We start from the raw sequence: 25,023 nt of genomic DNA, 5'->3' as shown, positions 1-25,023 counted from the left end.
TGCTGATTCTGTGCTGATTCCTAGCTGATTCTGAGCTGATTCTGTGCTGATTCCTAGCTGATTCTGTCCTGATTCTGAGCTGATTCTGTACTGATTCTGTCCTGATTCTGAGCTGATTCTGTGCTGATTCTGAGCTGATTCTGTGCCGATTCTGTGCTGATTCTGAGCTGATTCTGTGCTGAATCTGTCCTGATTCCGAGCTGATTCTGAGCTGATTCTGTCCTGATTCTGAGCTGATTCTGAGCTGATTCTGTGCCGATTCTGTGCTGATTCTGAGCTGATTCTGTGCTGAATCTGTCCTGATTCCGAGCTGATTCTGAGCCGATTCTGTCCTGATTCTGAGCTGATTCTGAGCTGATTCTGTGCCGATTCTGTGCTGATTCTGAGCTGATTCTGTGCTGAATCTGTCCTGATTCCGAGCTGATTCTGAGCCGATTCTGAGCTGATTCTGAGCTGATTCTGAGCTGATTCTATCCTGATTCTGTGCTGATTCTGTGATGAATCTCTGCTGATTCTGAGCTGATTCTCTGCTGATTCTGAGCTGATTGTGAGCTGATTATCTGCTGATGCTTTGATAATTCTGTGCTGATTCTGTGCTGATTCTGTGCTGAATCTGTGCTGATTCTCTGCTGATTCTGTGCTGAATCTGTCCTGATTCTGAGCTGATTCTGTGCTGATTCTGAGCTGATTCTGTCCTGATTCTGTGCTGATTCTATCCTGATTCTGAGCTGATTCTGTCCTGCTTCTGTGCTGATTCTGTCCTGATTCTGAGCTGATTCTGTGCTGATTCCTAGCTGATTCTGTGCTGATTCTGTGCTGATTCCTAGCTGATTCTGTGCTGATTCTGTGCTGATTCTGAGCTGATTCTGTGCTGATTCCTAGCTGATTCTGTCCTGATTCTGAGCTGATTCTGTACTGATTCTGTCCTGATTCTGAGCTGATTCTGTGCTGATTCTGAGCTGATTCTGTGCCGATTCTGTGCTGATTCTGAGCTGATTCTGTGCTGAATCTGTCCTGATTCCGAGCTGATTCTGAGCCGATTCTGTCCTGATTCTGAGCTGATTCTGAGCTGATTCTGTGCCGATTCTGTGCTGATTCTGAGCTGATTCTGTGCTGAATCTGTCCTGATTCCGAGCTGATTCTGAGCCGATTCTGAGCTGATTCTGAGCTGATTCTGAGCTGATTCTATCCTGATTCTGTGCTGATTCTGTGATGAATCTCTGCTGATTCTGAGCTGATTCTCTGCTGATTCTGAGCTGATTGTGAGCTGATTATCTGCTGATGCTTTGATAATTCTGTGCTGATTCTGTGCTGATTCTGTGCTGAATCTGTGCTGATTCTCTGCTGATTCTGTGCTGAATCTGTCCTGATTCTGAGCTGATTCTGTGCTGATTCTGAGCTGATTCTGTCCTGATTCTGTGCTGATTCTATCCTGATTCTGAGCTGATTCTGTCCTGCTTCTGTGCTGATTCTGTCCTGATTCTGAGCTGATTCTGTGCTGATTCCTAGCTGATTCTGTGCTGATTCTGTGCTGATTCCTAGCTGATTCTGTGCTGATTCTGTGCTGATTCTGAGCTGATTCTGTGCTGATTCCTAGCTGATTCTGTCCTGATTCTGAGCTGATTCTGTACTGATTCTGTCCTGATTCTGAGCTGATTCTGTGCTGATTCTGAGCTGATTCTGTGCCGATTCTGTGCTGATTCTGAGCTGATTCTGTGCTGAATCTGTCCTGATTCCGAGCTGATTCTGAGCCGATTCTGTCCTGATTCTGAGCTGATTCTGAGCTGATTCTGTGCCGATTCTGTGCTGATTCTGAGCTGATTCTGTGCTGAATCTGTCCTGATTCCGAGCTGATTCTGAGCCGATTCTGAGCTGATTCTGAGCTGATTCTGAGCTGATTCTATCCTGATTCTGTGCTGATTCTGTGATGAATCTCTGCTGATTCTGAGCTGATTCTCTGCTGATTCTGAGCTGATTCTGAGATGATTCTGTGATGAATCTCTGCTGATTCTGTGCTGATTATCTGCTGATTCTGAGCTGATTCGGTGCTGATTCTATCCTGATTCTGTGCTGATTCTGTGATGAATCTCTGCTGATTCTGAGCTGATTCTCTGCTGATTCTGAGCCAATTCTGAGCTGATTCTGAGCTGATTCTGAGCTGATTCTATCCTGATTCTGTGCTGATTCTGTGATGAATCTCTGCTGATTCTGTGCTGATTATCTGCTGATTCTGAGCTGATTCGGTGCTGATTCTCTGCTGATTCTGAGCTGATTGTGAACTGATTCTCTGTGGATTCTCTGCTGATTCTCTGCTGATTCTGAGCTGATTCTCTGCTGATTCCTAGCTGATTCTGTCCTGATTCTGAGCTGATTCTGTGCTGATTCTCTGATGATTCTGTGCTGATTCTCTGATGATTCTGTGCTGATTCTCTGCTGTTTCTGAGCTGATTCTGTGCTGATTCTGTGCTGATTGTGAGCTGATTCTCTGCTGATTCTGAGCTGATTCTGTGATGAATCTCTGCTGATGCTATGCTGATTCTGAACTGATTCTCTGTTAATTCTGTACTGATTCTTTGATGATTCTCTGCTGATTCTGTGCTGATTCTTTGATGGTTCTGTGCTGATTCTGTGCTGATTCTCTGCTGACTCTGGTGACTCTGTGCTGATTCTTTGCATTCGAGCTGCTCCTAACCTGCCTGTGGGTGGTTGCTGCAGGGAAAGCCCCAGCCTGAGGTGGTGTGGAGCAAGGGGGGGCAGCCCCTGGATAGCAGCCGGGTCAGCATCCGCTCCACGGAGCGGGACTCCGTCTTCTACATCCGCAGCGCCCAGCGGCAGGACTCTGGCACCTACGAGCTGAGCGTCCGCGTCCACGGGGCCGAGGACAAGGCCACCCTGGACATCAGGGTGATAGGTGAGAGGGGCTGGAGCTGCTCTGCTCTGCAGACAGCCTGAGGGACTTGGGGTTGTGCAGCCTGGAGAGGAGAAGGCTCCCAGGAGACCTCCTTGTGGCCTTCCAGGATCTGCAGGGGGCTGCAGGAAAGCTGGGGAGGGACTTTGGAGGGGGTCAGGGAGGGATAGGGCTGGGGGGGATGGAGCAGAACTAGAAGTGGGGAGCTGGAGATTGGCTGTGAGGAAGAAGTTGTTGGGCAGGAGGGTGGTGAGAGCCTGGCCCAGGCTGCCCAGGGAGGTGGTGGAAGCCTCCTGGCTGGAGGTGTTTGCAGCCAGGCTGGAGGTGGCTGTGAGCAAGCTGCTGTGGTGTGAGGTGTCCCTGCCCATGGCAGGGGCTTGGAGCTGGCTGAGCCTGGAGCTCCCTTCCAGCCCTGACAGCTCTCTGATACAATGGACATGCCACCTCAGCCTGCCACTTACTCTTGCCCCTTGCTTGGGTGTAGCTCTCTTTCTAGCTGGGATGGGACAGGGCTGGCACCAAGGAGAGAGGTCTCTCTGCCGGTGGATTCTTCTCCAGGATCGTGGGAGGGGTGATGGTGGTCATGAGAGGCTGGAATGTGTTGCCCAGGGAGGTTCTGGGTGTTTCTACCCTGGGGGTGCTCATGGCTGTGTTGGAGGGACTTTGGACAAGGGCTTGGGGGTGCCAGGCTGAGGAACAATGGCTTTGAGCTGGGAGAGGGCAGACTGAGAGTGGAGATGAGGAAGAAATTGTTGAGAGTGAGGCTGGGGAGACTCTGGCACAGGCTGCCCAGGGAGGCTGTGGCTGTGCCCTGCCTGGAGGTGTTCAGGACCAGGCTGGATGAGGCCTTGAGCAAGCTGTGCTGGAGGGAGGTGTCCCTGCCCATGGCAGGGGGTTGGAGCTGGATGATGTTAAGGTCCCTTCCAACCCAACCCATCCTCTCAGTCTCTGGGGATGAGCTCTTCAGGCTGGGGGGGCAGAGCTGCCTCCAGCCCATGCCCACTGCAGCCTCCCCCTCCTTGTGTGCTGCAGCAAGGTGAGAAGGGATAAAAAGTGAGGTGCAAGGGATGGTCAAGGCACAGAATGGGGGGGGGGGGGGGGGGGGGGCAGGAAAGGAAGATGGCAGCCTGTGAAGGTTTGTGTTTGCAGAGCCCCCAGGCCCCCCTGAGAACCTGAAACTGGTGGATGTGTGGGGCTTCAACGTGGCCCTGGAGTGGAGCCCTCCAGCAGACAATGGCAACTCTGACATCAAAGGCTACCTAGTGCAGAAGTCAGACCAGAAGAGTGGGGTGAGTCTGGGCACTGCTGATGGGAGAGGGGCAGCTGCACATCCCTGCTGCCCTCCACACCTTCTCCATCCTTTGGGCCCCTGCCCTTTCCTCACCACTCTTTGGTGCTCATGTGAGACCCCACCTGCAGCACTGCCTCCCCAGCACAAGGAGGACCAGGAGCTGCTGGAGAGGGTCCAGAGGAGGGCTGGAGAACCTCTGCTGTGGGGCCAGGCTGGGAGAGCTGGGGCTGTGCAGCCGGGAGAGGAGAAGGCTCCAGGGAGACCTCAGAGCAGCCTTGCAGGAGCTGAAGGGCTCCAGGAGAGCTGGGGAGGGACTTGGGCCAAGGGCTGGGAGGGACAGGCAGAGGAACAATGGCTTTGAGCTGGGAGAGGAGAGACTGAGAGTGGAGAGGAGGAAGAGATTGCTGAGAGTGAGGCTGGGGAGAGCCTGGCACAGGCTGCCCAGGGAGGCTGTGGCTGTGCCCTGCCTGGAGGTGTTGAAGGCCAGGCTGGATCCAGCTAGATCCTGAGGGGGGAACTGATCAATGCTGATCAATACTCCAAGGGTGGGTGTCAGGAGGATGGGACCAGGCTGGGTTCAGTGGTGCCCAGGGATAGGACAAGGAGTGGAGGGCACAGGGTGGCATGTCAGGAGGTGATCTGAGCAGGAGGATTGGACCAGGCTGGGTTCAGTGGTGCCCAGGGACAGGACAAGGAGCAAAGGGCACAGGGTGGGATGTCAGGAGGCCATCTGTGCAGGAGGATGGGACCAGGCTGGGTTCAGTGGTGCCCAGGGACAGGACAAGGAGCAAAGGGCACAGGGTGGAACGTCAGGAGGTGATCTGAGCAGGAGGATGGGACCAGGCTGGGTTCAGTGGTGCCCAGGGCCAGGAGAAGGAGTGAAGGGCACAGGGTGGGATGTCAGGAGGTGATCTGAGCAGGAGGGTGAGTCCTGGACCAGGCTGGGTTCAGTGGTGCCCAGGGACAGGACAAGGAGTGAAGGGCACAGGGTGGGATGTCAGGAGGTGATCTGAGCAGGAGGGTGAGTCCTGGAGCAGGCTGGGCTCCTGGGAAGTGTCCCTGCCCGTGGCAGCGGGGCTGGAACTGGATGCCCCGGAAGGGGCCTTGCAAGGCAAGGCAGGCTGTGACTGTGTGGTTGTTGCCTTTTCCCCCCCTGGCAGAAGTGGTTCACGGCCCTGGAGCGCTGCTCCCGCACCAGCTGCACCATCTCCGACCTCATCATCGGCAACTCCTACTCCTTCCGCGTCTACGCCGAGAACGCCTGCGGGCTGAGCGAGCGGGCGGCCACGGCCACCGGGCTGGCCCACATCCACAAGACAAGTGGGGACAGGGCCCTGCCTGGGGGGCTCGGGGGGTGGGTGAGAGCTGTCCTGTCCCCCCCGGGGCCGCTCGACCTGCCCTGCTCTGGAGGGGATGCTGCTGGTGCCGCTCTGCGGGCTGTGCATCCCCACGGCGCAGCTCCGGGGTCCCCTGCCCCCTCCTGCTGCACCTCCTCCTTTTCCCCTGGGAAAGGCTTGTGCCATGCTCAGCCCCCTGGGGGGGATCAGAGTGGGGGCATCTCTGGGGGGAACTTGAAGCAGGAGTGGGAGTGGGGAGGAGCAGCCCTGGCTTTGGTCCCTCAGCTCAGGCCCAGCAGAGGGAGAGAGCCCTGCAGGGGTCCAGCCCGAGCCCAGACCTCCACAGCAGCATCCCTCAGCCTCAACCTGAATACAGGACACAGAACAGGCTGGAAAAGACCTTTGAGGTCATCAAGTCCAACCTAGCACCCAACACCTCCTAATCAGCTCAACCAGCTCCAAGGGCCTCAGCCAGGCTCTTCCTAAACACCTCCAGGGATGGGGACTCCACCACCTCCCTGGGCAGCACATCCCAAGGGCCAACAACTCTCTCAGGGAAGAACTTTCTCCTCCCCTCCAGCCTGAACCTCCCCTGGCACAGCCTGAGACTGTGTCCTCTTGTTCTGGTGCTGGCTGCCTGGGAGAAGAGCCCAACCCCCACCTGGCTCCAACCTCCCTGCAGGGAGTTGCAGAGAGCAAGAAGGTCTCCCCTGAGCCTCCTCTTCTGCAGGCTAAGCAACCCCAGCTCCCTCAGCCTCTCCTCCCAGGGCTGTGCCCCAGACCCCTCCCCAGCTTTGTTGCCCTTCTCTGGACACCTTCCAGCAGCTCAACCTCTTTCCTGACCTGAGGAGCCCAGAGCTGGACACAGGACTCCCAGCACCATCTGATCAACTCAACCATGGCACCAAGGGCCTCATCCAGGCCCTTCCTAAACCCCTCCAGGGATGGGGACTCCACCACCTCCCTGGGCAGCACATCCCCAGGGCCAATCTCTCTTTCTCTGAGACTCTCTCCCTCTGTTTCCATTCTGCTCCCTGGTAGCACACAGTGAGCTGGGACCCTGCAGAGCTCTCCTCCAGCTCCTGTTTGTGTTGGAGGAGGAGATGCAGAGAGCTGCTGGCCAGGACCTGCCATGCCCAGAGCCTGCCCCACGGTGTGGGTTTGCAGGCTGGCCTCTCCCCTGTCCCTGCCTGCTTGGATGAGAAGGGATTTGCAGAGAGGGCTGCTCTGAGCTGCAGGCCAGCTCCTGGGGTCAGGCTGGATGCTCTCTCTGGCTTCTCATGTGAGGGAGCAGAAGAGGCTTTTCAGTAGCACAGTCAGGGTGGTCAGCAGAAGCCAGAGGACAATTTCAGGAGTCATATTGTCCCAGGACAGCCTGGGAAGCTCAGCTGGCTCAGGCAAACTTAGCTGATTGCTATAATCTCTCCTCCCTGCTAGTTCCTGAGTGCTCTTGGCTCCAGGGCCTCACTCAGTAGCAGCTTTTCAGGCTTTATAAATAGTGCTGGAGAAAAGACTGTCATAGAATGAGAGAGCTGCCAGGGCTGGAAGGGAGCTCCAGGCTCAGCCAGCTCCAAGCCCCTGCCATGGCCAGGGACACCTCACACCACAGCAGCTTGCTCACAGCCACCTCCAGCCTGGCTGCAAACACCTCCAGGCAGGAGGCTTCCACCACCTCCCTGGGCAGCCTGGGCCAGGCTCTCACCACCCTCCTGCCCAACAACTTCTTCCTCACAGCCAATCTCCAGCTCCCCACTTCTAGTTCTGCTCCATCCCCCCCAGTCCTGTCCGTCCCTGACAGCCTCCAAAGTCCCTCCCCAGCTTTCCTGCAGCCCCCTGCAGATCCTGGGAGGCCACAAGGAGGTCTCCTGGGAGCCTTCTCCTCTCCAGCCTGCACAAGCCCAACTCTCTCAGGCTGTCTGCAGAGCAGAGCAGCTCCAGCCCTCTGCTCCTCCTCCTGGCCCTGCTCTGGACACCTTCCAGCCCCTCCAGAGCCTTCCTATCGCTGCAGAAGTGTTTAATGTCACACATTCTTTGGAGGGGAAGAGACAACCCAAAGAGGCTCTGCAGAGGGACAGTGAAGAGCACACCCTGGGCTGTGGCTGTGTGCTGGGCAGTGCCCACAGAGGCAGCTGTGGGATAGCACCAGAGGGAACAGCCTCAAGCTGTGCCAGGGGAGGTTTAGGTTAGACACTGGGAAATGTTCCTTTAGTGACCAAGGGGTCAGGGGTTGGCAGAGGCTGCCCAGGGGGGTGGTGGTGTCACCAACCTGCCCCAGGCTCTCCCCAGCCTCACTCTCAGCAATCTCTTCCTCCTCTCCACTCTCAGTCTCTCCTCTCCCAGCTCAAAGCCATTGTTCCTCCTCCTGTCCCTCCCAGCCCTTGTCCACAGTCCCTCCCCAGCTCTCCTGGAGCCCTTCAGGTGCTGCAAGGCTGCTCTGAGCTCTCCCTGCAGCCTTCTCTTCTCCAGGCTGCACAGCCCCAGCTCTCCCAGCCTGGCCCCACAGGGGAGGTTCTGCAGCCTCTGCTCATCTCTGTGGCCTCCTCTGGAGCCTCTCCAGCAGGGCCTGAAGGTTTTGTTGCTGGCTTGCAGCTGCACAGTGGGGAGGGAGGAACAGCTCCCATGGAGTCCTTTCACAGCAGGGATGGGAGTGGAGATTTGGAGGTGTAGGGAAAGTTTTCTCTCCTTCAGGGGTGCTCAGGGCTTGGCAGAGGCTGCCCAGGGAGGTGGTGGAGTCCCCATGGCTGGAGCTGTTCAGAACCAAGTGGCTCTGGCACTCTGGGCCATGCTTTGGTGGCCATTGAGGAGTTAGGTGGAAGGTTGGAGCTGATGATCTCAGAGGGCTTTGCCAACCTCAATGTTTCTCTGCTTCTAAGTGTGGTGTCCCAAGCCTCTGGCCATGGGGGGGGTCCCAGCCCCTGGTCATGGGGGCCAGCAGGGATTTGGGAGGGGCAGGTCCTGCCTCTCCAACCTGATGTCCTTCTATGATCAGGTGACTGCCTGGTTGACGTGGGGAGGCTGTGGATGTGGTCTGCCTGGACTTCAGCAAGGCCTTTGACACCGTCCCCCACAGCAAACTGCTGGCCAAGCTGTCAGCCCCTGGCTGGGACAGCAGCTCTCTGAGCTGGGTGAGGAACTGGCTGGAGGCTGAGCCCAGAGAGTGGTGGTGGATGGTGCCACAGCCAGCTGGCAGCCAGGCACCAGTGCTGTGCCCCAGGGAGCAGTGCTGGGCCCTGTGCTCTTTAACATCCTCATTGATGAGCTGGAGGAGGGGATGGAGTCAGTCAGCAGCAAGTTTGCAGCTGACAGCAAGCTGGGAGCAGAGGTTGGTCAGTGAGAGGACAGAAGGGCTCTGCAGAGGGACCTTGCCAGGCTGCACAGCTGGGCAGAGGCCAACAGGATGGCATTCAACAAGTCCCAGTGCCAGGGGCTGCACTTTGGCCACAGCAACCCCAGGCAGAGCTGCAGGCTGGGGGCAGAGTGGCTGAGAGCTGCCAAAGAGAGAGGGAGCTGGGGGTGCTGATTGACAGCTGCCTGAACAGGAGGCAGCAGTGTGCCCAGGGGGCCAGGAGGGCCAATGGCATCCTGGCCTGCAGCAGGAAGAGTGTGGCCAGCAGGAGCAGGGAAGTCCTTGTGCCCCTGGACTCTGCTTTGGTTAGGCCACACCTGGAGTCCTGTGTCCAGTTCTGGGCTCCTCAGGTCAGGAAGGAGATTGAGAGACTTGAAGGTGTCCAGAGAAGGGCAACAAAGCTGGGGAGGGGTCTGGAGCACAGCCCTGGGAGGAGAGGCTGAGGGAGCTGGGGTTGCTTAGCCTGCAGAAGAGGAGGCTCAGGGGTGACCTCATTGCCCTCTACAACTACCTGAAGGGAGGTTGTAGCCAGGAAGGGGTTGGCCTCTTCTCCCAGGCAACCAGCACCAGAACAAGAGGACACAGTCTCAGGCTGCGCCAGGGGAGGTTTAGACTCGAGGTGAGGAGGAAGTTCTTCACCAAGAGAGTCATTTGTCATTGGGATGTGCTGCCCAGGGAGGTGGTTGAGTCATCGACCCTGGAGGTGTTCAAGAGGGGATTGGATGTGGCACTTGGTGCCATGGTCTGGTCATGGGGTCTGTGTTGATAGGTTGGACTCGATGATCCTCGAGGTCCTTTCCAACCTAAGTGATACTGTGAGACTGTGATATGTGGGTGTCCAAGCCCTTGGTCATGTGGGTGTCCAAGCCCTTGGTCATGTGGGTGTCCCAAGCCCTTGGTCATGGGGGTGTCCAAGCCCTTGGTCATGTGGGTGTCCAAGCCCCTGGCCATGGGGGTGTCCAAGCTCTTGGTCATGGGGGTGTCCAAGCCCCTGGCCTTGTGGGTGTCCCAAGCCCTTGGTCATGGGGGTGTCCTAAGCCCCTGGTCATGGGGGTGTCCAAGCCCTTTGTCATGGGGTGTCCCAAGCCCCTGGTCATGGGGGTGTCCCAAGCCCCTGGACATGGGGGTGTCCAAGCCCTTGGTCATGGGGGTGTCCCAAGCCCCTGGCCATGGGGGTGTCCCAAGCCCCTGGCCATGGGAGTGTCCAAGCCCCTTGCTATGGGAGTGTCCAAGCCCCTTGCTATGGGAGTGTCCCAGCCCCTGGTCATGGGGGTGTCCAAGCCCCTGGCCATGGGGGTGTCCAAGCCCTTGGTCGTGGGGGTGACCAAGCCCCTGGCCATGGGGGTGTCCAAGCCCCTTGCTATGGGAGTGTCCAAGCCCCTTGCTATGGGAGTGTCCCAGCCCCTGGTCATGGGGGTGTCCAAGCCCCTGGTCATGGGGGTGTCCAAGCCCCTGGCCATGGGGGTGTCCCAAGCCCTTGGTCATGGGGGTGTCCAAGTCCCTGGTCATGGGGGGTGTCCAAGCCCCTGGCCATAGGGGTGTCCAAGCCCCTGGCCATGGGGGTGTCCCAGCCCTTGGTCATGTGGGTGTCCCAAGTCCTTGGTCATGTGGGTGTCCCAAGCCCCTGGCCATGGGGGTGTCCCAGCCCTTGGTCATGTGGGTGTCCCAAGTCCTTGGTCATGTGGGTGTCCCAAGTCCTTGGTCATGGGGGTGTCCCAAGCCCCTGGCCATGGGGGTGTCCCAGCCCTTGGTCATGTGGGTGTCCCAAGTCCTTGGTCATGTGGGTGTCCCAAGCCCTTGGTCATGGGGGTGTCCAAGCCCCTGGCCATGGGGGTGTCCAAGCCCTTGGTCATGGGGATGACCAAGCCCCTGGTCATGGGGGTGTCCAAGCCCCTGGCCTTGGGGTGGTCCAAGCCCCCTGGCTTTGGGCTGAGGGAGCTCTGGCATTGGAAAGGAAGCCAAAGGGGCAGCAGTGCTGCTCCTGCAGCCTGGGCTGAGGATGGAGAGCTCAGCATGGGGCTGCTGGCTGCTCCTGCAGGCAGCTGGGAGAGCTGAGCAGGGACATTGTGGGGGTGAGTTCAACATCAACAGGTTTGTGCCTGGGACTCAGAGACTCAGAGCAGCAGGGAACTGCTGAGGCTGGAAGAGACCTTGGAGGTGACCAAGTGCAGCTGCTGCCTTGGAGCTGACAAGCTGAGCCCTGCTGCTGAGCCATCAGCACCAAACCACCTCCCTCAGCACCACATCCAGGCAGCTGGGCAACAAACCCCTGCAGGGCTGGGGACTCCACCACCCCCCTGGGCAGCCTGGGCCAGTGCCTGAGGAGGCTTTCTGAGGAGAGAAATGTTTCCTAATGACAGTGTGGTAGGGGCTGGAAGAGAGCTCTGGAGAGGTCTCCACAGCCTGCAGCTGGATGCTGACCCACTCAGGCTCTCTGCCCCTGCAGAGGCAAGGAGCACTCCCCCTGTGCCCAGCTCTCCCTTCCCTCCCTGGCTGGGTGGGGGTGAAGCAGGGGGCTGTGGACCACCAGGGCATCTGATGCCCAATGGAAAGGAAGATCTCCCTTGTGCCTGTCAGGGAGTGCTGCCCTCCAACCCCAGGCAGATCCTCCATGCCCCAAAGGGGGCTGTGAGACCAGCTGATGCTGTGGGCAGCACTGAATGCACCCAAGGGTGCTGAGAGCCTGCACTGAGGTGGCCATGCTCTGGATGTGACCCTTCCTGCTGCTGGGTGACAGCCCTGAGGCTGCCCCCAGGGTGCCTGGGCAGTGGGCATGGGTCACAGGATCACAGCTCACAGGGGGTCAGGGGTTGGAAGGGACTTCTGGAGATCATCCAGGCCAAGCCCCTGCCAGGGCAGGGTCCCCCAGGGAAGGTCTCCCAGGAACACATCCAGGTGGGGCTGGAAAGCCTGCAGAGAAGGCGACTCCACAGCCTCCCTGGGCAGCCTGGGCCAGTGCCTGAGAAGCCTTTCTGTGTGGACATGGCCCTCTGGGACTTGGTGGTGTGGAGCTGATGGTTGGACTTGGTGACCTTAAAGCTCTCTTCCCACTGGGATGGCTTTGGGATTCCTTTGGGGCACCTCGGGCTGAGTCCCTGTGACCTTGTGCTGCCCAGTGCAGGAGCCTGGGCTCAGCCTAGCCTCTGTTCTTCTCTTAGAAACAACTTACCAGCCAGACAAGTTCCCCCAGAGGGAGATGATGGAGCCTCCAAAGTTCACCCAGCCCCTGACAGACCGAACCACCACCCGGGGCTACAGCACTCACCTCTTCTGCTGCGTCCGAGGCTTCCCCCAGGTCAGTGCCTCCTCCAGGGCCTCCAGCAGCAGCAGGGAGCTCATCCTGCCCTCTGCTCAGCACTGCTCAGGCCACACCTGCAGTCCTGGGTCCAGTTCTGGGCTCCTCAGGTCAGTTTCAAACCATTCTCCCTCCTCCTGTCCCTCCCAGCCCTCATCCAAAGTCCCTCCCCAGCTCTCCTGGAGCCCTTCAGGCCCTGGAAGCTGCTCTGAGGTCTCCCTGCAGCCTTCTCTTCTCCAGGCTGCACAGCCCCAGCTCTCCCAGCCTGGCCCCACAGGGGAGGTTCTGCAGCCTCTGCTCATCTCTGTGGCCTCCTCTGGAGCCTCTCCAGCAGCTCCAGGTCCTCCTTGTGCTGGGCCCCCCAGAGCTGGAGGCAGTGCTGCAGGTGGGGGCTGAGCAGAGCAGAGCAGAGGGGCAGGATCTCCTCTCTCCAGCTCTGGCACCTGGGGGGTAGTGGTTGGCAGGAGCTGAACAGGAGCCAGCAGTGTGCCCAGGCAGCAAAGAAGGCCAAGGGCATCCTGGCCTGCAGCAGGCAGAGTGTGGCCAGCAGGAGCAGGGAGCTCATCCTGCCCTGTGCTCAGCACTGCTGAGGCCACACCTGGAGTCCTGTGGCCAGTTCTGGGCTCCTCAGGTCAGGAAGGAGGTTGAGCTGCTGGAAGGTGTCCAGAGAAGGGCAACAAAGCTGGGGAGGGGTCTGGGGCACAGCCCTGGGAGGAGAGGCTGAGGGAGCTGGGGTTGCTTAGCCTGCAGAAGAGGAGGCTCAGGGGAGACCTTCTTGCTCTCTGCAACTCCCTGCAGGGAGGTTGGAGCCAGCTGGGGGTTGGGCTCTTCTCCCAGGCAGCCAGCAGCAGAACAAGAGGACACAGTCTCAAGCTGTGGCAGGGGAGGTTGAGGCTGGAGGGGAGGAGAAAGTTCTTCCCAGAGAGAGATTGGCCCTGGGGATGTGCTGCCCAGGGAGGTGGTGGAGTCCCCATCCCTGGAGGGGTTCCAGAGGGGATTGGATGTGGCACTTGGTGCCATGGTCTAGTCATGGGTCTGTGGTGACAGCTTGGACTCAATGATCCTCGAGGTCTCTTCCAACCTTAGTGATACTGTGAGACTGTGAGGAGCAGGGCAGGGATTGTCCCCTGGGGCTCAGCTCTGGGGGGGCCACACCTGGAGTGCTGTGTCCTGCTTTGGGCACCTCAGTACCAGAGAGCTGTGGAGGTGCTGGAGCCAGGGCAGAGCAGGGCAAGGAAGGGGAAGGGCCTGGAGAACGAATCTGCTGAGGAGCAACTGAGGGAGCTGGGGATGGAGAGTGTGAAACAGAGGAGGCTGAGGGGAGACCTCCTGGCTGCCTACAGCTCCCTGAAAGGAGGTTGTGGAGAGGTTGCTGCTGCTCTCTTCTCACAGGGCAGCAGTGACAGAGCAGGAGGGAATGGCCTCAAGCTGCCCCTGGGGAGGTTTGGAGTGGAGAGTAGGAACAAGAGAGGTCAGGGATGGGAATGAGCTGCCCAGGGAGGTGGTGGAGTCCCCAAGCCTGGAGGTGTCTGAAGGATGTTTAGATGTGGTGCTTGGGGCTGTGGCTTAGAGGTGACCCTTGCAGAGTAGGCTTCTGGGTTGGACTTGGTGACCCTGAGGCTCTTGGTGATCCTGAGGCTCTTGGTGACCCTGAGGCTCTTGGTGACCCTGAGGCTCTTGGTGACCCTGAGGCTCTTGGTGGTCCTGAGGCTCTTGGTGACCCTGAGGCTCTTGGTGACCCTGAGGCTCTTGGTGATCCTGAGGCTCTTGGTGACCCTGAGGCTCTTGGTGACCCTGAGGCCCTTGGTGATCCTGAGGCTCTTGGTGATCCTGAGGATCTTGGTGACCCTGAGGCTCTTGGTGATCCTGAGGCTCTTGGTGACCCTGAGGCTCTTGGTGACCCTGAGGCCCTTGGTGATCCTGAGGCTCTTGGTGACCCTGAGGCCCTTGGTGATCCTGAGGCTCTTGGTGATCCTGAGGCTCTTGGTGACCCTGAGGCCCTTGGTGACCCTGAGGCTCTTGGTGATCCTGAGGATCTTGGTGACCCTGAGGCTCTTGGTGGTCTTGAGGCTCTTGGTGACCCTGAGGCTCTTGGTGACCCTGAGGCTCTTGGTGGTCCTGAGGCTCTTGGTGACCCTGAGGCTCTTGGTGATCCTGAGGCTCTTGGTGATCCTGAGGCTCTTGGTGACCCTGAGGCTCCTTTCCAGCCTGAGTGGTTCTGGGGTTCTGGGGAGGGAGCTGCAGCTGCCCTCTGGCTCCCGCTGGGGCAGGTCTGGGGAGTCTCTGCATGGAAAAGGCAGAGAGGTCTTCCCTCAAACCAAGTCCTGCCTCATTCTGCACTGGGGGAGGAAGTGTGGAGCAGAGGTTAGGGCTCCAGAATAGGAGACTTAGGTCTCCCAGCTGCTTCTGACTGTGAATCCCACCGGGGACAGCAGCTTGAGGCAGGAGCAAGGGGAAGGCAGGCAAGAGGGGTGGGGGGTGTGGGGGTGGGGGTGGCTTCATTTTGGGGTCAGTTTGGCTTCTCAGGTCTCTCCCTGCCTTGAGCAAAGAATCTAAAGCCTGCTGCCTTCCAGCCCAAGATCATCTGGTTGAAAAACCAGATGGAGATCCGCGAGGACCCCAAGTACATCGCCCTGATCGAGCAGGGGGTCTGCTCGCTGGAGATCCGCAAGCCCAGCCCCTTCGACGGCGGCATCTACACCTGCAAGGCCATCAACCCCCTGGGGGAGGCCTCGGTAGACTGCAGGCTCGATGTCAAAGGTAAGGGCTGGCCCAGGAGGGGGAGGAGCAGCTCTCCTTGCCTGCCCTTCTGCTCTCCCCCCGTCAGCAGGGCTGTGGTTTGCTGCTGCTCTCTGTGGCTCCTGGGGCCGGGGGAGCTGCTGGAGCAGCAGCTTTGGGCTGCCTGGGCTTGAGGCATCTTGGAGTCACCTTCATGGGTTCATTGAACCAGAGATGGCTTGGGAGGGAGCTCAGAGATAGCCAGATCCAACCCCCTGCCATGCCCTGGGACACCTCCCACCAGCACAGCTTGCTCAGGGCCTCATCCAGCCTGGTCCTGAACACCTCCAGGCAGGGCACAGCCACAGCCTCCCTGGGCAGCCTGTGCCAGGCTCTCCCCAGCCTCACTCTCAGCAATCTCTTCCTCCTCTCCACTCTCAGTCTCTCCTCTCCCAGCTCAAAGCCATTGTTCCTCCTCCTGTCCCTACCAGCCCTTGGCCCAAGTCCCTCCCCAGCTCTCCTGGAGCCCTTCAGCTCCTGGAAGCTGCTCTGAGGTCTCCCTGCAGCCTTCTCTTCTCCAGGCTGCACAGCCCCAGCTCTCCCAGCCTGGCCCCACAGGGGAGCTGCTTCAGCCTCTGATCTTCCCAGCCTCTCCTAGACCCTCTCCAGCAGCTCCTTCACTCCTGTCCAAACCCTGGGGAGGAAACCAGAAACTGCACAGCCAGAGGTGCAGAGGTGCAGAGGAGCAGAGGAGCAGAGGTGCAGAGGTGCAGAGGTTCAGAGGTGGAGAGGAGCAGAGGTGCAGAGGAGCAGAGGAGCATAGGTGCAGACGTGCAGAGGAGCAGAGGTGCAGAGGTGCAGAGGTGCAGAGGAGCAGAGGAGCAGAGGAGCAGAGGTGCAGAGGTTCAGAGGTGCAGAGGAGCAGAGGAGCAGAGGTGCAGAGGAGCAGAGGAGCAGAGGTGCAGAGGTGCAGAGGTGCAGAGGAGCAGAGGTGCAGAGGAGCAGAGGAGCAGAGGAGCAGAGGTGCAGAGGTGCAGAGGAGCAGAGGAGCAGAGGTGCAGAGGTGCAGAGGAGCAGAGGAGCAGAGGTGCAGAGAAGCAGAGGTGCAGAGGTGCAGAGGAGCAGAGGTGCAGAGGTGCAGAGGAGCAGAGGTGCAAAGGAGCAGAGGAGCAGAGGTGCAGAGGAGCAGAGATGCAGAGGAGCAGAGGAGCAGAGGTGCAGAGGAGCAGAGGTGCAGAGGTGCAGAGGTGCAGAGGTGCAGAGGAGCAGAGGAGCAGAGGTGCAGAGGTGCAGAGAAGCAGAGGTGCAGAGGTGCAGAGGTGCAGAGGTGCAGAGGTGCAGAGGTGCAGAGGAGCAGAGGTGCAGAGGTGCAGAGGAGCAGAGGTGCAGAGGAGCAGAGGAGCAGAGGAGCAGAGGTGCAGAGGTGCAGAGGAGCAGAGGAGCAGAGGTGCAGAGAAGCAGAGGTGCAGAGGTGCAGAGGTGCAGAGGTGCAGAGGTGCAAAGGAGCAGAGGAGCAGAGGTGCAAAGGAGCAGAGGAGCAGAGGTACAGAGGAGCAGAGATGCAGAGGAGCAGAGGAGCAGAGGTGCAGAGGAGCAGAGGTGCAGAGGAGCAGAGGTGCAGAGGTGCAAAGGAGCAGAGGAGCAGAGGTACAGAGGAGCAGAGATGCAGAGGAGCAGAGGTGCAGAGGAGCAGAGGTGCAGAGGTGCAGAGGTGCAGAGGAGCAGAGGTGCAGAGGTGCAGAGGTGCAGAGGAGCAGAGGAGCAGAGGTGCAGAGGTGCAAAGGAGCAGAGGAGCAGAGGTACAGAGGAGCAGAGATGCAGAGGAGCAGAGGTGCAGAGGAGCAGAGGAGCAAAGGTGCAGAGGTGCAGAGGTGCAGAGGAGCAGAGGTGCAGAGGTGCAAAGGAGCAGAGGAGCAGAGGTACAGAGGAGCAGAGATGCAGAGGAGCAGAGGTGCAGAGGAGCAGAGGTGCAGAGGTGCAGAGGAGCAGAGGTGCAGAGGAGCAGAGGTGCAGAGGTGCAGAGGAGCAGAGGTTCAGATGTGCAGAGGTGAAGAGGGGCAGAGGAGCAGAGGTTCAGATGTGCAGAGGTGAAGAGGGGCAGAGGTGCAGAGGAGCAGAGGAGCAGAGGTGCAGAGGAGCAGAGGTGCAGAGGTGCAGAGGAGCAGAGGTGCAGAGGTGCAGAGGTGCAGAGGAGCAGAGGAGCAAAGGTGCAGAGGTGCAGAGGAGCAGAGGAGCAGAGGTGCAGAGGAGCAGAGGAGCAGAGGTTCAGATGTGCAGAGGTGCAGAGGAGCAGAGGTGCAGAGGTGCAGAGGTTCAGAGGTGCAGAGGTGCAGAGGTGCAGAGGTGCAGAGGTTCAGAGGTGCAGAGGAGCAGAGGTGCAGAGGAGCAGAGGAGAAGAGGAGCAAAGGTGCAGAGGTGCAGAGGTTCAGAGGTACAGAGGTTCAGAGGTGCAGAGGAGCAGAGGTGCAGAGGAGCAGAGGAGCATAGGTGCAGACGTGCAGAGGAGCAGAGGTGCAGAGGTGCAGAGGTGCAGAGGAGCAGAGGAGCAGAGGTGCAGAGGTTCAGAGGTGCAGAGGAGCAGAGGAGCAGAGGTGCAGAGGAGCAGAGGAGCAGAGGTGCAGAGGTGCAGAGGTGCAGAGGAGCAGAGGTGCAGAGGAGCAGAGGAGCAGAGGAGCAGAGGTGCAGAGGAGCAGAGGTGCAGAGGTGCAGAGGTGCAGAGGTGCAGAGGTGCAGAGGAGCAGAGGAGCAGAGGTGCAGAGGTGCAAAGGAGCAGAGGAGCAGAGGTACAGAGGAGCAGAGATGCAGAGGAGCAGAGGAGCAGAGGAGCAGAGGAGCAGAGGTGCAGAGGAGCAGAGGTGCAGAGGTGCAGAGGAGCAGAGGTGCAGAGGAGCAGAGGTGCAGAGGTGCAGAGGAGCAGAGGTGCAGAGGAGCAGAGGAGCAAAGGTGCAGAGGTGCAGAGGAGCAGAGGAGCAGAGGAGCAGAGGTTCAGATGTGCAGAGGTGCAGAGGAGCAGAGGTGCAGAGGTGCAGAGGTTCAGAGGTGCAGAGGTGCAGAGGAGCAGAGGTGCAGAGGTGCAGAGGAGCAGAGGAGCATAGGTGCAGACGTGCAGAGGAGCAGAGGTGCAGAGGTGCAGAGGTGCAGAGGAGCAGAGGAGCAGAGGTGCAGAGGTTCAGAGGTGCAGAGGAGCAGAGGAGCAGAGGTGCAGAGGAGCAGAGGAGCAGAGGTGCAGAGGTGCAGAGGTGCAGAGGTGCAGAGGTGCAGAGGTGCAGAGGTTCAGAGGTGCAGAGGAGCAGAGGTGCAGAGGAGCAGAGGAGAAGAGGAGCAAAGGTGCAGAGGTGCAGAGGTGCAGAGGTGCAGAGGTTCAGAGGTGCAGAGGTTCAGAGGTGCAGAGGAGCAGAGGTGCAGAGGAGCAGAGGTTCAGAGGTGCAGAGGTGCAGAGGTGCAGAGGTGCAGAGGTTCAGAGGTGCAGAGGAGCAGAGGTGCAGAGGTGCAGAGGTGCAGAGGAGCAGAGGTACAGAGGTGCAGAGGAGCAGAGGTGCAGAGGTGCAGAGGTGCAGAGGTTCAGAGGTTCAGAGGTGCAGAGGAGCAGAGGTTCAGAGGTGCAGAGGAGCAGAGGTGCAGAGGAGCAGAGGTGCAGAGGAGCAGAGGAGCAAAGGTGCAGAGGTGCAGAGGAGCAGAGGTGCAGAGGAGCAGAGGAGCAAAGGTGCAGAGGTGCAGAGGAGCAGAGGTGCAGAGGAGCAGAGGTGCAGAGGTGCAGAGGAGCAGAGGTGCAGAGGAGCAGAGGTGCAGAGGTGCAGAGGAGCAGAGGTGCAGAGGAGCAGAGGAGCAAAGGTGCAGAGGTGCAGAGGTGCAGAGGAGCAGAGGAGCAAAGGTGCAGAGGTGCAGAGGAGCAGAGGTGCAGAGGAGCAGAGGAGCAGAGGTGCAGAGGAGCAGAGGAGCAGAGGTGCAGAGGTGCAGAGGAGCAGAGGTGCAGAGGTGCAGAGGTGCAGAGGTGCAGAGGAGCAGAGGTGCAGAGGAGCAGAGGAGCAAAGGTGCAGAGGTGCAGAGGAGCAGAGGTGCAGAGGTGCAGAGTAGCAGAGGAGCAGAGGAGCAGAGGTGCAGAGGAGCAGATGTGCAGAGGAGCAGATGTGCAGAGGAGCAGAGGTGCAGAGGAGCAGAGGAGCAGAGGTGCAGAGGTGCAGAGAAGCAGATGTGCAGAGGAGCAGATGTGCAGAGGAGCAGAGGAGCAGAGGTGCAGAGGTGCAGAGGAGCAGATGTGCAGAGGAGCAGAGGTGCAGAGGAGCAGAGGAGCAGAGGTGCAGAGGTTCAGAGGAGCAGAGGAGCAGAGGTGCAGAGGAGCAGAGGTTCAGAGGTTCAGAGATGCAGAGGAGCAGAGGTGCAGAGGTTCAGAGGAGCAGAGGTGCAGAGGTGCAGAGGAGCAGAGGTGCAGAGGAGCAGAGGAGCAGAGGTTCAGAGGTTCAGAGATGCAGAGGAGCAGAGGTGCAGAGGAGCAGAGGTGCAGAGGTGCAGAGGAGCAGAGGTTCAGAGGTGCAGAGGAGCAGAGGTGCAGAGGTTCAGAGGTTCAGAGATGCAGAGGAGCAGAGGTTCAGAGGAGCAGAGGTTCAGAGGTTCAGAGATGCAGAGGAGCAGAGGTTCAGAGCTGCAGAGGTTCAGAGGAGCAGAGAGCAGAGGAGCAGAGCTGCAGAGGTGCAGACCAGGCCATGCCAGGCCCTTGCTCCTCCTGGTGCCTGCAGCACTTATCTCCAAGGCCATCCCCAATCCATGTGTGGGCTGTGCTGAGTCTCCTCTTGCTTGCACCTGGGTTGCTCTGATTTATGTCTCCTGATGCTGCCCAGCCCTCCCAGCTCACATTTCCCTGCCTCAGCAGAGCACCCAGCACACCCTTGCTTGGGGGTGTCCCGCTCTGCTCCCTGGCACAGGCAGCAAGTGACAGGGCAGGATGAAATGGCCTCAGGTTGTGCCAGGGGAGGCTCAGGTTGGAGGTTAGGGAAAATTTCTTCCCAGGAAGGCTTCCCAGGCCCTGGCCCAGGCTGCCCAGGGAGGGGGTGGAGTCCCCATCCATCCCTGGAGGTGCTCAAGGGAGCTGTGGCTGTGGTGCTGAGGGAGGTGGTTTGGTGGCAGTGGCTCAGCAGCAGGGCTGAGGTTGTGAGCCCTGGGTGGGTGCTTGCGTTTGGGGATCTCAAAGCCCTCTTCCAGCCTCAACATTTCCATGGCTCCATGTTCCTCAGGTGCTGCTGTGGCCTCAGGCACTTTGTTGTTGTTCTTTCTCCTCCTGTGGATTCCCAGCCCACCCTTGGCCCCAGACAAGCTCTGCCCTGCTCCCTGCACAGCCTCCAGTCCCCAGTCCCTGCTGAAGGCAAAAGGCTGCCAGCAGGGCACCAGCTGGTGCTTGGCTCTGCAGCAGCCTCTGCCAGGACTGCTCTGGAGAAGAGTGTGGCCAGCAGGGCAGGGGAGGGGCTGCTGCCCCTCTGCTCTGCCCCAGCCAGGCCACAGCTGGAGCCCTGGGGCCAGCTCTGGGCTCCCCAACTCAGGAGGGACAGAGAAGTGCTGGAGAGAGTGCAGGGGAGGCTGGGAAGCTGCTGAGGGGCCTGGAGCAGCTCTGAGAGCAGCAAAGGCTGAGAGCCCTGGGGCTGAGAGCCTGGAGCAGAGCAGCCCCAGAGGGGAGCTGAGCAATGCTCAGCAAGAGCTAAAGGAGCTGTGGGGGGCAAGAGGCTGGGGCCAGGCTCTGCTGAGTGGTGCCCAGGGCCAGGCCAAGGGGCAAGGGGCACAAAGTGTCAGGCAGGAGGTTGGAGCTGAGCAGGAGGAGAAAGTTGTTTGGGGTGAGGCTGCTGGAGCCTGGAGCAGGCTGCCCAGAGAGGTTGTGGAGTCTCCTGGGGGGGAGAGCTTCCAACCCCCCCTGGGCACTGTGCCCCTGGGCAAGCTGCTGGGGGAGCCCTGCTGGGGCAGGGGTTGGAGTGGCTGAGCTCTGCTGGGGGAGCCCTGCTGGGGCAGGGGTTGGAGTGGCTGAGCTCTGCTGGGGGAGCCCTGCTGGGGGCAGGGCTTGGAGTGGCTGAGCTCTGCTGGGGGAGCTCTGCTGGGGCAGGGGTTGGACTGGGGGGAGCTCTGGAGGGTCCCTTCCAACCCAACCATGCTGGGCTCTGGGATTCTGAGGCTGCAGCCAGGGCAGCAAGCACTGCCCCAGGCAGCCCTGGCCAAGCTGTGCTGCAAGGAGGGCTCTGGGTGCAGCCAGGCAGGGAGGGCTCTGGGTGCAGCCAGGCAGGCAGTGCTATGAGCTCAGCCAGGAGCTGCTGCTTGTGCTGGGCACAGTTACCCAGGCTGCCATCCTGGGGGCAAGCTGCCCAGGAGCAGGCAGTGATGTCTGGGACTGCTTGGAGCAGATATGGGCAGGGCTGGGGGCTGGAGGTGCAGAATGGGATGGAGGTGGAAGATGGGAGGGAGGTGCAGGAGGGGAGAGAGGTGCAGGAGGGGAGGGAGGTGCAGGAGGGGAGGAAGGTGCAGGTTGGGAGGGAGGTGAAGGATGGGAGGGAGGTGAAGGATGGGAGGGAGGTCCAGGGTGGGATGGAGGTGGAGATTGGGATGGAGGTGCAGGATGGGAGGGAGGTGCAGGATGGGAGGGAGGTGAAGGATGGGAGGGAGGTGAAGGATGGGAGGGAGGTGAAGGATGGGAGGGAGGTCCAGGGTGGGATGGAGGTGGAGATTGGGATGGAGGTGCAGGATGGGAGGGAGGTGCAGGATGGGAGGGAGGTGAAGGATGGGAGGGAGGTGAAGGATGGGAGGGAGGTCCAGGGTGGGATGGAGGTGGAGATTGGGATGGAGGTGCAGGAGGGAATGAAGGTGAAGGATGGGAGAGAGGTACAGGATGGGAGGGAGGTGCAGGATAGGAGGGAGGTGCAGTATAGGAGGGAGGTGCAGGCTGGGTGGGCACAGCTGGGTTGGTTATGCCCTGGCTCCCTTTTGGATGCCCAAAGGGCAGTAAGCCAAGGAGAGCTCAGTGGTTTCACATCTCCTGTGCTTCCTGCAGTGCCCAAGTGAGAGCAAATCAGAGGGCCAGAAGAAGAGCAAGGTAGGTCTGGGTTGGGGCTGTGGGGTGGGCCAGGGGACATCACTTCACTGGGGCTGGAGTGTGCTGAGCATCCTGGGTGAGCCCTCAGCACCTGCTGCTGGAGGCCCAGCTCAGGCCTTCCCCCTGCCATGGCTGGAGAGGCACTGGGGGGGGTGGGGAGGGGGAGCTGCTGCAGAGCCTGTCAGAGACCTGCTCCTCTGCAAGGTGGAGGGAGGGCTGGGAGTGTGGCCAGGGGGATGGAAACCCAGCTGGAGCCTGGGGGGGCTGGCAGGTGTCTGGGCAGAGTGTGCAGAGCCCCAGGCTGCAGGCAGGGCTCAGAGACCTGAGCCAGCAGGGGCTGGAGGTAGGTGAGGGGCAGGGGCTGGGGGCAGGGCTGTGAAATAGGCTGAGCTAAAGGGCTGCAGCTGAGCTTTAGGGGGCAGGAGAGGGTGGGAGAGCTGGGCTGGGCTGGGCTGGGCTGGGCTGGGCTGGGCTGGGCTGGGCTGGGGTTGGCTTGATTTGGTTTGGTTTGTCTTGTGTCAGAACCATGCCTGGGACTTGGTTTCACATCTGATCCCTGCCCTCCTCTCCTCCCTGTCTTCCTCTCCTCCCTGCCCTCCTCTCCTCCCTGCCCTCCTCTCCTCCCTGACCTCCTTTCCTCCCTGCCCTCTTCTCCTCTCCTCCCTCTTCTCCTCTCCTCCCTCTTCTCCTCTCCTCCCTGCCCTCCTCTCCTCCCTGCCCCCCTCTCCTCCCTGCCCCCCTCTCCTCCCTGCCCTCCTCTCCTCCCTGTCAACCTCTCCTCCCTGCCCTCCTCTCCTCCCTGCCCTCCTCTCCTCCCTGTCCCCCTCTCCTCCCTGCCCTCCTCTCCTCCCTGTCAACCTCTCCTCCCTGCCCTCCTCTCCTCCCTGCCCCCCTCTCCTCCCTGCCCCCCTCTCCTCCCTGCCCCCCTCTCCTCCCTGCCCTCCTCTCCTCCCTGTCAACCTCTCCTCCCTGCCCTCCTCTCCTCCCTGCCCTCCTCTCCTCCCTGCCCTCCTCTCCTCCCTGACCTCCTTTCCTCCCTGCCCTCTTCTCCTCTCCTCCCTCTTCTCCTCTCCTCCCTGCCCTCCTCTCCTCCCTGCCCCCCCTCTCCTCCCTGCCCCTCCTCTCCTCCTGTCAACCTCTCCTCCCTGACCTCCTCTCCTCCCTGTCCACCTCTCCTCCCTGTCCACCTCTCCTCCCTGTCCTCCTCTCCTCCCTGTCCTCCTCTCCTCCCTGACCTCCTCTCCTCCCTGTCAACCTCTCCTCCCTGCCCCACTCTCCTCCCTGACCTCCTCTCCTCCCTGTCCACCTCTCCTCCCTGTCCACCTCTCCTCCCTGTCCTCCTCTCCTCCCTGTCAACCTCTCCTCCCTGCCCTCCTCTCCTCCCTGTCAACCTCTCCTCCCTGCCCTCCTCTCCTCCCTGTCCTCCTCTCCTCCCTGTCCTCCTCTCCTCCCTGACCTCCTCTCCTCCCTGTCAACCTCTCCTCCCTGCCCCACTCTCCTCCCTGACCTCCTCTCCTCCCTGTCCACCTCTCCTCCCTGTCCACCTCTCCTCCCTGTCCTCCTCTCCTCCCTGTCAACCTCTCCTCCCTGCCCTCCTCTCCTCCCTGCCCCCCTCTCCTCCCTGCCCTCCTCTCCTCCCTGCCCTCCTCTCCTCCCTGACCTCCTCTCCTCCCTGCCCTCCTCTTCTCCCTGTCTCCCTCTCCTCCCTGCCCTCCTCTCCTCCCTGCCCTCCTCTTCTCCCTGTCTCCCTCTCCTCCCTGCCCTCCTCTTCTCCCTGTCCTCCTCTCCTCCCTGCCCCCCTCTTCTCCCTGTCCTCCTCTCCTCCCTGCCCCCCTCTCCTCCCTGCCCTCCTCTCCTCCCTGCCCTCCTCTCCTCCCTGACCTCCTCTCCTCCCTGCCCTCCTCTTCTCCCTGCCCTCCTCTCCTCCCTGACCTCCTCTCCTCCCTGCCCTCCTCTCCTCCCTGTCTCCCTCTCCTCCCTGCCCTCCTCTCCTCCCTGCCCTCCTCTCCTCCCTGCCCCCCTCTCCTCTCTGCCCTCCTCTCTCTGCCCCAGGTGGATGCTGCAGCTGCTGTGTGGCAGCCTGGCACATGCTGATGCTCCTGGCCATGACTTCTGCTGGCCTGCCCCTGTCCTGGCAGTGCTCTGGGGGTGGGGAGGGGTCTGCACCTCAGCCTGCCGTGGCCTGGTCCTGTCTGAACATCTCCTTAGCTGTGACAATAAAACAAAGCCATCTGAGGGGTTGGTCCTCACAGAAGCCCAAACCACTCTGTCCTGCTTGTGGTGGGGCTGGCTTGGGTGGGGAGAGAGCCTCCAGGGGTCCCTTGGGTTCAAAGCAGGGGTGGAGGAGCTCATCCTGCCCTGTGCTCAGCACTGCTGAGGCCACACCTGGAGTCCTGTGGCCAGCTCTGGGCTCCTCAGGTCAGGAAGGAGGTTGAGCTGCTGGAAGGTGTCCAGAGAAGGGCAACAAAGCTGGGGAGGGGTCTGGGGCACAGCCCTGGGAGGAGAGGCTGAGGGAGCTGGGGTTGCTTAGCCTGCAGAAGAGGAGGCTCAGGGGAGACCTTCTTGCTCTCTGCAACTCCCTGCAGGGAGGTTGGAGCCAGGTGGGGGTTGGGCTCTTCTCCCAGGCAGCCAGCAGCAGAACAAGAGGACACAGTCTCAAGCTGTGCCAGGGGAGGTTGAGGCTGGAGGGGAGGAAGAAATTCTTCCCAGCCAGAGAGATTGGCCCTGGGGATGTGCTGCCCAGGGAGGTGATGGAGTCCCCATCCCTGGAGGGGGTTTAGGAAGAGCCTGGCTGAGGCCCTTGGTGCCATGGTTGAGTTGATCAGATGGTGCTGGGGGAGAGGTTGGACTTGGTGAGCTCTGAGGTCTCTTCCAACCTGGTTGATTCTATTCTATTCTATTCTATTCTATTCTATTCTATTCTATTCTATTCTATTCTATTCTATTCTATTCAGTCCAGTCCAGTCCAGTCCAGTCTAATTCAATCCAATCCAATCCAATCCAATTCAATCCAATTCAATTCAATTCAATTCAATCCAATCCAATCCAACCCAATCCAATCCAAC

At 60.0% G+C, this 25,023-nt stretch overlaps 1 protein-coding gene across 2 annotated transcripts in view; it reads left to right on the top strand.

The window, feature by feature from the left end:
• MYBPH (myosin binding protein H) overlaps positions 1–25,023 on the top strand; it is a 53,869-nt gene that overhangs the window by 18,153 nt on the left and 10,693 nt on the right. Inside the window, exons 5-11 of one of the 2 annotated variants that reach the window (XM_068164642.1) lie at positions 2,716–2,911; positions 4,058–4,197; positions 5,360–5,519; positions 12,041–12,177; positions 14,751–14,937; positions 21,917–21,958; positions 24,011–24,219. In XM_068164642.1, the coding sequence (XP_068020743.1) occupies positions 2,716–2,911; positions 4,058–4,197; positions 5,360–5,519; positions 12,041–12,177; positions 14,751–14,937; positions 21,917–21,927 (831 nt within the window). In that variant the 3' untranslated portion in view covers positions 21,928–21,958; positions 24,011–24,219. Of the gene's footprint in view, positions 1–2,715; positions 2,912–4,057; positions 4,198–5,359; positions 5,520–12,040; positions 12,178–14,750; positions 14,938–21,916; positions 21,959–24,010; positions 24,220–25,023 lie in introns of those variants that run through there. The other variant, XM_068164643.1, reaches the window with a different exon arrangement.

This window comes from Melanerpes formicivorus, unplaced genomic scaffold (genome assembly GCF_026170545.1).
Source record: "Melanerpes formicivorus ecotype bairdi unplaced genomic scaffold, bMelFor1.0.p_v2 SCAF_82, whole genome shotgun sequence".
Lineage (NCBI taxonomy): Eukaryota > Metazoa > Chordata > Aves > Piciformes > Picidae > Melanerpes > Melanerpes formicivorus.
This window is presented reverse-complemented; position numbering and strand designations above follow the sequence as displayed.